This window comes from Nerophis ophidion, linkage group LG12, assembly GCF_033978795.1.
Source record: "Nerophis ophidion isolate RoL-2023_Sa linkage group LG12, RoL_Noph_v1.0, whole genome shotgun sequence".
NCBI lineage: Eukaryota > Metazoa > Chordata > Actinopteri > Syngnathiformes > Syngnathidae > Nerophis > Nerophis ophidion.
In genome coordinates this window covers 20,507,930-20,521,944 of record NC_084622.1, presented here as the reverse complement: position 1 = coordinate 20,521,944, position 14,015 = coordinate 20,507,930, and the positions used below count along the sequence as shown (strand labels likewise).

Here is a 14,015-nt window from a genome sequence, read left to right as displayed (position 1 = left end):
CTTGTATAACGCTTTTCTACCTTCAAGGTACTCAAAGCGCTTTGACACTACTTCCACATTTACCCATTCACACACACATTCACACACTGATGGAGGGAGCTGCCATGCAAGGCGCCAACCAGCAACCTTCAGGAGCAAGGGTGAAGTGTCTTGCTCAGGACACAACGGACGTGACGAGGTTGGTTCTAGGTGGGATTTGAACCAGTGACCCTCGGGTTGCGCACGGCCACTCTCCCACTGCGCCACGCCGTCCCTTCATATCAGATTATGTTGTATGGATCTTTGATTAACCACCTGAAATTAACTAATGCATTTGACCTACTTGTGCACTTTTTTACTCCAGACTTCTAAACTGCTACTGGTAAAAACAAAAAGGAAGAGCAATTAATCTTTTTTGAAATATATATTCAGTAATCATCTGCAAATTTAACATCTACAAAAGTAAAGCCAAAAATAAAGCACCCCTACATCTCTGGGTTCTTTTATATTATTAAATTTCCATTTATGGCAATGTGGCTAATCCTATTTCAGATACACAAAACTATAAAATATACACAAAACAATAAAGCCACAGTAGTAGAATAAATGAACAACTGTTGTGTGTCTGTTCAGGGAATCATTTGAGAAGTAAACTGTAACGTCTCCTTTTCATTTTTGCAAAGTGGTTAATCACTCTGGACAGACATGGAAATATTAAAGTAACTGTTATACAGTTGACCAGTGGTTCCCAACCGCTGGGTCGCGACATGAAAGTGGATTGTGTGTCATTTTCAGTGAGTCGCAGTCAGACATGTGCATGAAAAAAAAAAAGTTTAAGGAGAAAAAAATCAAATTGTGGCCACAAAACCAGATATTTTTAGCCATTTTTCTAGAGACTATTAGTGAGTATTTTAGCAAAAGGCAAACCGACTAACAAGTTGGAGGAGGACTCAGGACAGACATGGAAATATATTTTTAAAAAATCTAAATGGGGCAACAATACCCGATATTTTCAGCCATCTTTCTGAAAACAAATACAGAAATTTTACTATTTTTTCTGGAAATAAAACCAGATGCTTTAGCTTTAGCCATTTTTCTGGTGACAAAACAAGATTATTTTAGTCAAAGTCACACCGATTAACAAGACAAGTCTACTGTGCTATTTTTCTGTGAAATAAACTTGAATGATTTAAAAATGTGGCTCACGACTTGATATGGAAAAATGTTTTTCTTCCTGAAGATAAACCATTTGAGAAGCACTCAACTCACACGTTTACTCCAAATCATCATTGATGCAGAACCAGCAGACAATAACCAACATTATGTTTCATGTTCATTGGAAATTCCCCCGACAGCTCGTACAGCAAATGAATATGTTTGTCTTGATACAAGGAATAACGTTAGCTAACTTAGCATCAACTTAAACAATGATGTTGCCTAGCTAGCTAGGACTTTACTTTCATCTCTCATTCCTGCTGCTTCTTCAAGGATGCGGGCGAATAACTTTCTTAAATCCATCTAGGAGTTACAGTTTGAGTCAAATCAAAATCAAAATATTGTAATTAACAAATTGTTGTTGGCTAACGTTACCTACCTCACGCAGTGATTCGAATCCCCACCCCCCCTCTCTCTCTCAACCAAAGTCTCGATCCACACGTGAATAAATTACCATATTAAGTAGCCATATGCTCACTGTTTCGTGGAGTGGATACAGTAGCAATCAATTACCATACTAAGTAGTATGCGTGCTGTTGTCTATGTTATGTAGACTTAAAACTCTGAAGCGTTTTTTTTTTATTGGTGAAATTTTTACTGGGGCACTACAGATCAACCGTGGGGCACGTGCCCCAGTGAAATATGTCTGGCGAAGCCCCTGTGTTGGATCCACTAAGGACTGGACTCCCACTATTATGTTGGATTCACTATGGACTGGACTCCCACCAATTTTAGTTAGATCCACTAAGGATTGGACTCCCACTATTATGTTGGATCCACTATGGACTGGACTCTCACCTGATATGTTAAGATCCATTATGGACTGGACTCTCACCTATTATGTTAGACCCACTATGGACTGGACGTTCACCTAATATGTTAAGATTCATTATGGACTGGACTCTCACCTATTATGTTAAGATCCACTATGGACTGGACTCTCACCAATTTTAGTTAGATCCACTAAGGATTGGACTCCCACTATTATGTTGGATCCACTATGGACTGGACTCTCACCTGATATGTTAAGATCCATTATGGACTGAACTCTCACCTATTATGTTAGACCCACTATGGACTGGACGTTCACCTAATATCTTGAGATCCATAATGGACTGGACTCTCACCTATTATGTTAAGATCCACTATGGACTGGACTCTCACCTATTATGTTAAGACCTACTATGGACTGGACTCTCACTTATGTTAGATCCACTATGGACTGGACTCTCACTATTATGTTAGATCCACTATGGACTGGACTCTCACTATTATGTTAGATCCACTATAGACTGGACTCTCACTATTATGTTAGATCCACTATAGACTGGACTCTCACTATTATGTTAGATCCACTATGGACTGGACTCTCAATTATGTTTAGATTCACTATGGACTGGACTTTCACAATATTATTTTAGACCCACTCGACATCCATTGCATCCATTCTCCCCTAGAAGGGAAGGTGGGGGTCACCCACATCTGCGGTCCTCTCCAAGGTTTCTCTGTCATTCACATTGACATCCCAATTGGTTTTGTGAGTTTTTCCTTGCCCTCGTGTGGGATTTCGTGGCTTGTGCAGCCCTTTGAGGCACTTGTGATTTAGGGCTATATTATTAACTTTGATGGGGTGGCTTGTCCAGGGTGTACTCCGCCTTCTGACCAAATGCAGCGGAAATAGGCTCCAGCACCCCCTGCCACCCCAAAAGATACAATCGATAGAAAATGGATGATTGAATTCCAACCCTTGATGCAAAGTGCCAAGCAGGGAGGTAATGGGTCCCATTTTTACAGTCTTTGGTATGACTCGGCCGGGGTTTGAACTCACAACCTAGGGCGGACACTTTAACCACTAGAGCAGGAGTCACCAACCTTTTTGAAACCAAGAGCTACTTCTTGGGTACTGATTAATGTGAAGGGCTACCAGTTTGATACGCACTTAAATAAATTGCCAGAAGTAGGAGTCACCAACCTTTTTGAAACCAAGAGCTACTTCTTGGGTACTGATTAATGTGAAGGGCTACCAGTTTGATACGCACTTAAATAAATTGCCAGAAATAGCCAATTTGCTCGATTTACCTTTAATAAATATATACATATATATATGGGTATTTCTGTCTGTCATTCCGCCTTACATTTTTTTTTCCTTTTACAGAAGGTTTTTAGTAAATAAACAATGAAAAAAACAAACTGTCTAAAAGACGAGAAAACAAACAAAATGAAAATAAAATTTTGAAGGTTTATCTTCAATTTCGACTCTTTAAAAAAATTCAAAACAGAAAAACATGGATAGAGAAACTAGCTAATTCGAACGTTTTTGAATTTAAAAAAAAAAATTGGAACATTAATTTTTTCTGATTAAGATTAATTTTAGAAGTTTGATGACATGGGTTAAAATCCAATCTGCACGTTGTTAGAATATATAACAAATTGGACCAAGCTATATTTCTAACAAAAAAATTTCTAGATTTTCCAGAACAAAAATTTTAAAATTAAAGACTTTTAAATATGATATAGATTTTCTAGATTTGCCCGAATTATGAATTTTAATCGTAAGTTTGAAATATTTCACAAATATGTCGAAAAAACAATAGTAAAAATGAATTAAGTCAATTCTTTACAATAAAAAAATATAAAAATTACTTGAACATTGATTCATATTGTCAAGAAGTAATTTAAAAAGTTTGTGTTTAGAAATCCTAAAGTAATATTTTAAAAAAGTGTTCACTAAAATTGTCTGAAAGTTATAAGCCAAGTAAACAAATGAATTTAAAGTGAAGGCCAAGTCTAAAATATTTTTGGGGATTTTCAAATGTTATGAGTTTTGTCTCAGAATTAAAAATGTCGGGCAAAGCGAGACCAGCTTTCTAGTAAATAAAATGTAAAAAAAAAAAGGAGGCAGCTCACTGGTAAGTGCTACTATTTGAGCTATTTTTAGAACAGGCCAGCGGGCGACTCATCTGGTCTCGAGGGCACCACGTTTGTGACTTCTGGACTAGAGTCACTGAGTAGGTTTTAATTTTAAGGCAAAAAGTTCAAGATTAACAGACATCTTAGCTTTAACCCGCTTTCAAAATTTGGATTTCTCAGTATGATTTCTCACTTGGAAAAATACACACCAACTAAAATGAGGAAACATTTCTATATAGAAGAAAATACAAAGTTTTATTATGCATACAAAGACATGAAAATGAGACGCGAGACAAATAAATCCCTGGCAGGTGTATGGACAGCCATGATTGCTCCTCACTGGCAGCAGCTTGTGTCACAAGTCTTGCCTTTGCACACGCAGCCTGATGCACACTTGCTGCATCCAGATGGGCAGCAAGCGCAGCAGCCTGCATCCATCAGAGACAACATAGTTTGTACTTAAACACATGTTCAATACAATTTGAAGTCGACAGCTTTAGTGGTGCAACCTATCAAACTCCACATTTCTATCTAGATTAAAGGCCTACTGAAAGCCACTACTACCGAAATATTAACATTGCAACACATGCCAATACTGCCTTTTAAGTTTACTAAATTACAATTTTAAATTTCCCGCGGAGTTTGTTGAAAACGTCACGGAATGACGACGCGTGTTTGTGACGTCTCGGGTTGTAGCGGACATGTTCTCCCAGCACCACTTACGGCTAATAGTCGTTTCTTTTCATTGCATAATTAGTATTCTGGACATCGGTGTTGCTGAATCTTCTGCAATTTGTTCAATTAATAATGGAGACTATAAAGAAGAATGCGGTTGGTGGAAGGCGGTGGATTGCAGCTGCCTTTAGCAACCAAAACACAGCCGGTGTTGGTTTATTGTGAAGCTTTAAAATGGAGCAGAGCGGTCAAGCGAACAGGTTTCTCTACGTCAACCAGAAAGTTTTTGGATGGGAAAAATGTGATATTACGTCTGCTCTTACCGGAGACTTGAGTGGATTATGCAACCTCCTCCTGTAGCTGTCAAACAGGCAGCTGTGATCTTGGCTGGCTTCTCTCAGACACTGGCGTTCACCGCAGCCCTCCGACTTTCAGTTATGACTTTATAATCTCGCTAAAACATTTAACACAAAAAACAGATAAGGATTTTCCAGAATTATCCTAGTAAATGTGTCTAACAACATCTGAATCGCTCACACTGCCATCTTTTTAGTTTGTTTTTTCAGTGGTTTACTCTAACTTTCCTCATCCACGAACCTTTCATCCTCGCTAAAATTAATGGAGGAATTGTCGCTTTGTCTGAAATCGCTCTCGTCGCTGGTGGCCATGATTGTACACAATGTGAGGATGTGAGGAGCCCTACAACCCGTGCCGTGACGCGCCCATCGTCTGCTACTTTCGGTACAGGCAAGGCTTTTTTATTAACGATCATAAGTTGAGAACTTTATCGTCTATGTTCTCTACTAAATCCTTTCAACAAAAATATGTAAATGTCGCAAAATGATCAAGTATGACAAAATAGAATTGACCTGCTATCCCCGTTTGAATAAGAAAATCTAATTTCAGTAGGCCTTTAACTCAAAATTGGACGTGAAGGACTCAAGTGGACTTACTCTTCTTGCAGGTGGTGCAGGAGCAGTTAGTGCATGTGCAAGATGCTCCGCATTTGCAGCTTCCAGCTACACAAAAATAGAAATAATAGTATTACGTCATATAGTACAACACAATTAATGCATCTCAATAGAAGATGGCTGCTCGGGTAATAAAACTCACTCTTGGAACAGTCGCAAGGGTCCATGTCTTGGTTTGAGCGTCTTCTTGAAGAGAAAAGTAATGATGCACGTCACTTTCTTTGTTTATCGCCGAGAAGGTTATTGTCAATGTGGGAGGCGAGGCTGCACCTTTATAGGCCACGGATCAGTAGTGTCGTGTGCAAAGTGCATTCAAGCGATGAAGACCATCGACTTTGTGCACACGACCTTTGAAAAAAATAATTAGCCAGAAGTGGACAATGTGGTCTGAACATTGCGTCATTCCGTTCCCATCATAATTAGTGGGTAGTGAAAAATATATAAATATATATCTTTATACGGATGTCCGACCTAATAATGCTCTAATTTTGTTTTGGGTCAAGTTCAAGACATGATACTTTTTTTTTATTTGTATAAACCTTTATTAAAACAATAACAACATTTACAAACAATCGATAAATAAAAACAATCAAAATAAGTACAAAAACAGTTCAAATCAGCGCCAGGGGGATATTTTTAACTTTTCCCTCGGAAATTGACAGCGCTGTTGTCGTCATAAAAAAGCATTGCACACGGCACAGCTTCCGGTGCGCGCGGCACTTAGCTCCGCCCATTTGCACTCTGCAGCTTCAAGGTAAACAAACTATTGTACCGTGCTGCCTTTATGGACCGTGCGCAGTGGGAAATTAGCCCACTCACACGTCCGGTATTGTGTAACCCATCCAATCTAACACGTCCGGTATTGTGTAACCCATCAAATCTAATAACAGTTTTCCCCGATAAAAGTGGAAATCAGTACTTATTTTGTGACGTTTAAACTCTTTATCGTGTTTTTTTATTAAAGTGGCAGCTTAAAAAACCGTTTATTCCTTCATGACTTGCGATGACTTTGAAGGCAGCAGTCGTCCCCTTTTGCACACGCCACAAAGTATTTTCTCACTTTATGACAGGTGTGTCAAACTCGTTTTCACTGGGGGCCACATGTAACAGTAAATAATACATACATTTTAAATCGCTTCATAACACAATTATTTATTGTTATATATTTTTACATACACTGTAAGAAAAACAGATTTTGGAGCAGGGGTCCCCAAACTACGGCCCGCGGGCCGGATACATACCGCCAGCTTCCTAAATCCGACCCGCGGGAAGTCCCAAGTTAAAAGAAAAATATTCTAATTCTAATTAACATTTTCAAAATCTGTCCTTTCTAATCCATTTACCACCACCTTTTTTGTATATACATATATATATGTGTATGTATACATATTTATAAAAAATGTGTGCGTAAGTGTATATACGTGTGTGTGACTGTATACATGTTTATATGTGTATATATGATTATATATGTGTATATATGTGTATAATTGTAAATATATATTTTTTTATATATGTGTGTATATATGTTTATAATTGTATATATATGTATATTTAGGTGGTGTTGCGTCAGACCAGTATTCCCACTCAGGGAATTAAAGTCACTGGTCAATCCCAAGTTCTTTCAGATGACATAAATGCAGAGTAAGAAAAACCATCAAGACAGAATAGGAATATTATCAAGTTTTACTAAAGCTTCAGGAGACCAGTCCACACCAATACATTCAGACCGGCTTCTCGAATTGGTCTAACATTCAAACAGAAGAGACAACTTCTTGAATATGAAGAAAGCCCCCACTCAGTCCAGAAAGGAATACAGCCTCATTGTTCTACTACAGATAAGATATAGAGAGAGTACTCAAACTCCTACATTCCAAGTATTCAAGGTAAAACACACAGTTTACTTGCGGACATAAGATAAAAAAAAATAGAAAGAGTACAGATGGAAAAACACTATCTGCTTTAAAGGCCTACTGAAACCCACAAATACCGACCACGCAGTCTGATAGTTTATACATCAATGATGAAATATTAACATTGCAACACATGCCAACACGGCCTTTTTAGTTTACTAAATTACAATTTTAAATTTCCCGCGAAGTGTCTTGTTGAAAACGTTGCGATATGATGACGCGTGCGTTTGATGTCACCGGTTGTAGCGGACATTTTTTTCCAGCCCGATCCAAGCTATAAGTAGTCTGCTTTAAACGCATAATTACACAATATTCTGGACATCTGTGTTGCTGAATCTTTTACAATTTGTTCAATTAATAATGGAGAAGTCAAAGTCAAAAGATGGAGGTGGGAAGCTTTTAGCCTTCACCCACAAAAACACAGCCGGTGTTTCCTTGTTTAAAATTCCCGAAGATGAAGCTTTACTATGGATCAGAGCGGTCAAGCGAACATGGATCCCGACTACATGTCAACCGGCAGTTTTCGGTGAGCGAATTGTGGTAATAAGTCGCCTCTTACCGGAAACATCAGCAAAGCTTCCGTCCAGCTGCAGCTGCCGTGACCTACTCAATGGCCTAGTGGTTACAGTGTCCGCCCTGAAATCGATAGGTTGTGATTTCAAACCCCGGCCGAGTCATACCAAAGACTATAGAAAATGGGACCCATAACCTCCCTGCTTGGCACTCAGCATCAAGGGTTGGAATGGGGGGTTAAATCACCAAAAATGATTCCTGGGCGCGGCACCTCTGCTGCCCACTGCTCCCCTCACCTCCCAGGGGGTGATCAAGGGTGATGGGTCAAATGCAGGGAATAATTTTGCCACACCAAGAGTGTGTGTGACAATCATTTGTACTTTAACTTCAACTTTAACTTCCCTCAGAGACTCTGGCGTCAACACACCCGTGGCCACACCGCTCCGACTTTCAGGTATTATTTGATCTCACTAAAACACTGGCAACACAATAGGCAGATAAGGGATTTTCCAGAATAATCCTAGTAAATGTGTCTAATGACATCTGAATCGCCCCCACTGCAATCGGCCTTTTTTTCTCTTTTTTTTTTTCTGGTCCTTCACCCTAAATTTCCTCATCCACGAATCTCTCATCCTCGCTCAAATTAATGGGGAAATTGTCACTTTCTCGTTCCAAATAGCTCTAGCTGCTGCTGGCTATGTTTGTAAACAATGTTCAGATGTGAGGATATGAGGAGCTCCACAACCCGTGACGTCACGCGCACATCGTCTGCTACTTCCGGTAAAGGCAAGGCTTTTTTATTAGCGACCAAAAGTTGCGAAGTTTATCGTCGATGTTCTCTACTAAATCCTTTCAGCAAAAATATGGCGATATAGCGAAATGATCAAGTATGACACATAGAATGGACCTTCTATCCCCGTTTAAATAACAAGATCTTATTTCAGTAGGCCTTTAAACATGAATATGAATAAAGAAATAACTCTTAAACATATGTCCATTCTCCACAGGGGGAAAACGATTTTTAATTTTTTTGTATCAATTAGGAATTGTTCCAAATAAGAATCGCGATTAATCTGAAAATATATTTTTTTTACAGACCTACCTGTTGCACACATTGGATTGCACAACACAACAAAAACACAATTTCGAAACTCCCATACACTGCAGTGGCCTCTGCGGTCCACGCCATTGTCCGCTTGAGTTGTGGCGGCATGGTCAGAGTTTGGAACCAACTCAGCAAAGCAACCAAGAGAGCTTACTCTGTCCAAGGCTGCCCACTAGCTCTCGGCCAATGTCCAGTCCGCTCAGATGATTGGAAATCAGTCCGGGGAGACCAAAGTGTCCAATACATGCTCGTTAAGTGAAGTTTGTCCATTACCACGCTCAACGCTCATCTGCATCTTCTCCGGTCTACGGCCACATGTTGAGAGGAACCTGCAGGAGATCCAACAGACTGGAGAGAGGCTTCGTTCCCACACGCTCACCCGCACTTCGCAGGATGCTGCCGACGTAAAAGCGCAAGGAATATGCACCAAATATACTCAGGCATGATATTTCAGTCTCATTGTTGTGTATTTGTCTTAGAAATCAGACAGCAGGTGTATAAATGTACTGTAATTCATCCATCCATCCATTTCCTACCGCTTATTCCCTGTAATGTCATGTGTAAATAAAGCGCCTATGGCGTCCTCTAATGGACATCTGTTCTTTGTTGACTCCCTGTCGGATTTATTCATGGAGCACTTTAGTTATACTACAACTTTGCAACCTTATTTTACTATTGGCTAAGTTTTATATTCATAAATGTAAGTTTCTCAATAACCGACCTGTTTTTTGTGCCTTTAAAAAATAATTTAAACTCCACTCTCTACCTCTAACAACAAAAAAGCTGTGAAAACGATGATAGTGTGTTCCAAATTTAAATTATTTACTGAAATTGTATATATATATATATATATATATATATATATATATATATATCCATCCATTTTCTACTGCTTATTCCCTTTGGGGCCACGGGGGGCGCTGTACCTATCTCAGCTACAATCGGTCGGAAGGCGGCGTACACCCTGGACAAGTCGCTACCTCTACCGCTTATTCCCTTTTGGGAAGGCGGGTACACCCTGGACAAGTCGCCACCTCATTGCAGGGCCAACATATATATATATATATATATATATATATATATATATATATATATATATATATATATATATATATATATATATATATATATATATATATATATATATATGTATATTGCATTCTATTTTACTTACTTTATTGAGTTTACAACCCCCTGGCGCTGTTTTGTACTGTTTTGTAGTTATTATGATTATTATTATTTCTCAATTATTTGTAAATGTCGTATTTTATAAAGATTTATAAAAAAAATTTTTTTTTTTTAAAAGAGTGGAGACGCAAATAAATAATGAAAAATATAACCTTAAGTTATACTCGTAGTGTTGTTTTAGATTTAAGGAAATATGTGTGGCCCACAAAATACGTTATTTGAATATCCTTGTTGTATAGACTAAGCAAGAATTTTGAGTTGTTGTGGTAATAGAATAATCATTAGGACGTCAAAGACACGATGAATGTGTGAAATTGGTTTAGTTGTCACATGACAGGATGACTGCTTGTCGTAAAGTGACTTAGCAGGTGACGAAATACTTTGTGGCGAGTGCAAAAGGGGACGACTGCTGCCTTCAAGTAATCGATTGTCATGAAGGACAAAACGCTTTTGTGGCTGTCTGTCCCTTTGGAATAAAACTTAATTAAAAAAACACATTAAAGAGTTCAAACTAATAAGACCTGATTTCCACGTTCATTGAGGGGAAACAGTTATTAGATTGGATGGGACACACTATACCGGACGTGCGAGTGGGCTATTTTCCCACTGCGCACGGTCCTTAAAGGCAGCACGGTACAATAGTTGTTTACCGTTTGTTTTTGCTCACGAGCGCTTCGGTGAAGCTGCAGAGTGCAAATGGGCGGAGCTAAGTGCCGCGCGCACCGGAAGGTGTGCTTGAGCGTGCGTGCCGTGTGCAGCGCTCCTTTATGACGATAACAGTGCCGTCACTTTCCCAGGGAAAAATTTAAATATCCCCCTGGCGCTGATTTGAACTGTTTTCGTACTTATTTTGATTATTATTATATATCGATTGTTTGTCAATCTTGCAGTTTATTTATGAATAAAGGTTTATGAAATAAAAAAATAAAAATGTATCATGTCTTGAACTTGTACCAAAAAATACTTCAAAACCGATTAGAGCATTATTAGCTCGGACATCTATATAAAGATGTATATTTATATATTTTTCACTGCCCACTAATTATGATGGGAACGGAATGACGCAATGTTCAGACCACATTGTCCACTTCTGGCTAATTATTTTTTTCAAAGGTCGTGTGCACAAAGTCGATGGTCATCATCGCTTGAATGCACTTTGCACACGACACTACTGATCTGTGGCCTATAAAGATGCAGCCTCGCCTCCCACATTGACAACAACCTCCTCGGCGGGAAACAAAAAAAGAGACGTGCATCTTTACTTTTCTCTTCAAGAAGACGATCAAACCACGACATGGACCCTTGCGACTGTTCCAAGAGTGAGTTTTATCACCCAAGCAGCCATCTTCTATTGAGATGCATTAATTGTGTTGTACTATATGACCTTATACTATTATTTCTATTTTTGCGTAGCTGGAAGCTGCAAATGCGGAGCATCTTGCACATGCACTAACTGCTCCTGCATCACCTGCAAGAAGAGTAAGTCCACTTGAGTCCTTCACGTCCAATTTTGAGCTTATCTAAATAACAATCTGGAGTTTGATAGGCTGCACTACTGAAGCTGTCGACTTCAAATTGTATTGAACATGTGTTGAAGTACAAACTATGTTGTCTCTGATGGATGCAGGCTGCTGCGCTTGCTGCCCATCTGGATGCAGCAAGTGTGCATCGGGCTGCGTGTGCAAAGGCAAGACTTGTGACACAAGCTGCTGCCAGTGAGGAGCAATCATGGCCGTCCACACACCTGCCAGGGATGTATTTGTCTTGTGTCTGATTTTCATGTCTTCTCTACAGATGTATTTTTTGCTATATTGAAATAAATGTTTCCTTTTTAAAAATCAGTTATTTTTTTATTTTTATTGAAACATTTATTACTAGATTGCACAGTACAGTACATATTCCGTACAATTGACCACTTTATGGTAACACCCAAATAAGTTTTTCAACTTAAGTCGGAGTTCATGTTAAAAAATTCATGGTAAAAATAAATACTGTCGGCATCATAAAATATAATCATTAGCATACATTTAATTATTTACGGTTTTGGGGGGTTGGTTGATATCAGCACTTCAGTCAACAATTGCATCATGTGAGAAATGGACATTAAAACAGTGTAGGTCTGACTTGGTAGGATATGTACAGTGAGTGGTGAACTTAGTGAGCTCAACGCATAAGAATCAGTACAGTATTTACATTTTAGGTATAATCCGGGGAGGGTGGGATGTTGTGGGGGGAGGGTTTTAGTCTGGAGGTATTCTTTTAGTGAGGTTTTGAAGGAGTATAGATATGCACTTTCATATCTGTTGGGAGTGCATTCCACATTGATGTGGCAAAGAAAGAATGAGTTAAGACCTTTGTTGGATCGGAATCTGGGTTTAACGTGGTTTGTGGAGCTCCCCCTGGTGTTGTGGTTATGGCAGTTATTAGATAGATAGTACTTTATTTATTCCGTCAGAGTTCCTTCAGGAAAATTTAAATTTTCAGCACAATCCCATTCAAGTTTAGACAAACATTACAGGTAGACAGAACAGGATCGCTGACAGGTCTGCCGGCTTCCAGCGCCCCTTACAAAAAAGATGAGATACTGGTAAACAAGGAGGGGGGGAATGGGAGAATAAAATAGAAAATTAAAATAAAAAAATCGGTCTTAGCCTGGGCCCTGGAGAGGAGGTATATGTGTATATATATATATGTATATGTATGTATACATATATGTATATGTATGTATACATATACGTATGTATACATATATGTATATGTATATATATATGTATGTGTATATGTATGTATACATATGTATATGTATGTATATATATATATATATATGTATCGGGACGGCGTGGCGCAGTGGGAGAGTGGCTGAGCGCAACCCGAGGGTCACTGGTTCAAATCGCACCTAGAACCAACCTCGTCACGTCCGTTGTGTCCTGAGCAAGATACTTCACCCTTGCTCCTGATGGGTGCTGGTTGGCGCCTTGCATGGCAGCTCCCTCCATCAGTGTGTGAATGTGCGTGTGAATGGGTAAATGTGGAAGTAGTGTCAAAGCGCTTTGAGTACTTTGAAGGTAGAAAAGCGCTATACAAGTACAACCCGTTTATATGTGTGTGTATGTATATATATACATGTATATGTGTGTATATATATGTACATCAGTACATGTGTGTGTATGTATATATATATATATATATATGTGTATATATATATGTATATATATGTGTGTATATATATATATATATATATATATTACAGGACTGTCTCAGAAAATTTGAATATTGTGATAAAGTCCTTTATTTTCTGTAATGCAACTAAAAACATGAAAATGTCATACATTCTGGATTCATTACACATCAACTGAACTATTGCAAGCCTTTTATTATTTTAATATCGCTGATTATGGCATACAACTTAAGAAAACTCAAAAATCCTATCTCAAAAAATTTGAATATTTCCTCAGACCAAGTAAAAAAAAAGATTTATAACAGCAAAACAAAATCAAACATTTGAAAATGTCAATTAATGCACTCAGTACTTGGTTGGGAATCATTTTG

The 14,015-nt window shown here is 38.5% G+C and overlaps 2 protein-coding genes across 2 annotated transcripts; one reads left to right on the top strand and one right to left on the bottom strand.

The window, feature by feature from the left end:
• Positions 1–4,340: 4,340 nt before the first annotated feature.
• Positions 4,341–6,051, bottom strand: LOC133563789 (metallothionein). Its single transcript, XM_061918072.1, has 3 exons — positions 5,893–6,051; positions 5,733–5,798; positions 4,341–4,532 (listed from the first exon to the last, which is right to left on the bottom strand). The coding sequence occupies exons 1-3, from the start codon at positions 5,915–5,917 to the stop codon at positions 4,441–4,443; spliced, it is 183 nt and encodes a 60-aa protein (XP_061774056.1). The 5' UTR covers positions 5,918–6,051; the 3' UTR covers positions 4,341–4,440.
• Positions 6,052–11,626: 5,575 nt separating this feature from the next.
• On the top strand, positions 11,627–12,307 carry LOC133563788 (metallothionein-like). Its single transcript, XM_061918071.1, has 3 exons — positions 11,627–11,785; positions 11,880–11,945; positions 12,094–12,307. The coding sequence occupies exons 1-3, from the start codon at positions 11,761–11,763 to the stop codon at positions 12,183–12,185; spliced, it is 183 nt and encodes a 60-aa protein (XP_061774055.1). The 5' UTR covers positions 11,627–11,760; the 3' UTR covers positions 12,186–12,307.
• Positions 12,308–14,015: the final 1,708 nt, after the last annotated feature.

Bases quoted from the DNA above. Each gene is read 5' to 3' on its own strand.
- LOC133563788 (XM_061918071.1), top strand. From the start codon at position 11,761: ATGGACCCTTGCGACTGTTCCAAGA. The intron at 11,786-11,879 runs GTGAGTTTTATC...ATTTTTGCGTAG, and splicing joins CCCTTGCGACTGTTCCAAGA to CTGGAAGCTGCAAATGCGGA. The intron at 11,946-12,093 runs GTAAGTCCACTT...TGATGGATGCAG, and splicing joins CTGCATCACCTGCAAGAAGA to GCTGCTGCGCTTGCTGCCCA.
- LOC133563789 (XM_061918072.1), bottom strand. From the start codon at position 5,917: ATGGACCCTTGCGACTGTTCCAAGA. The intron at 5,799-5,892 runs GTGAGTTTTATT...ATTTTTGTGTAG, and splicing joins CCCTTGCGACTGTTCCAAGA to CTGGAAGCTGCAAATGCGGA. The intron at 4,533-5,732 runs GTAAGTCCACTT...TGATGGATGCAG, and splicing joins CTGCACCACCTGCAAGAAGA to GCTGCTGCGCTTGCTGCCCA.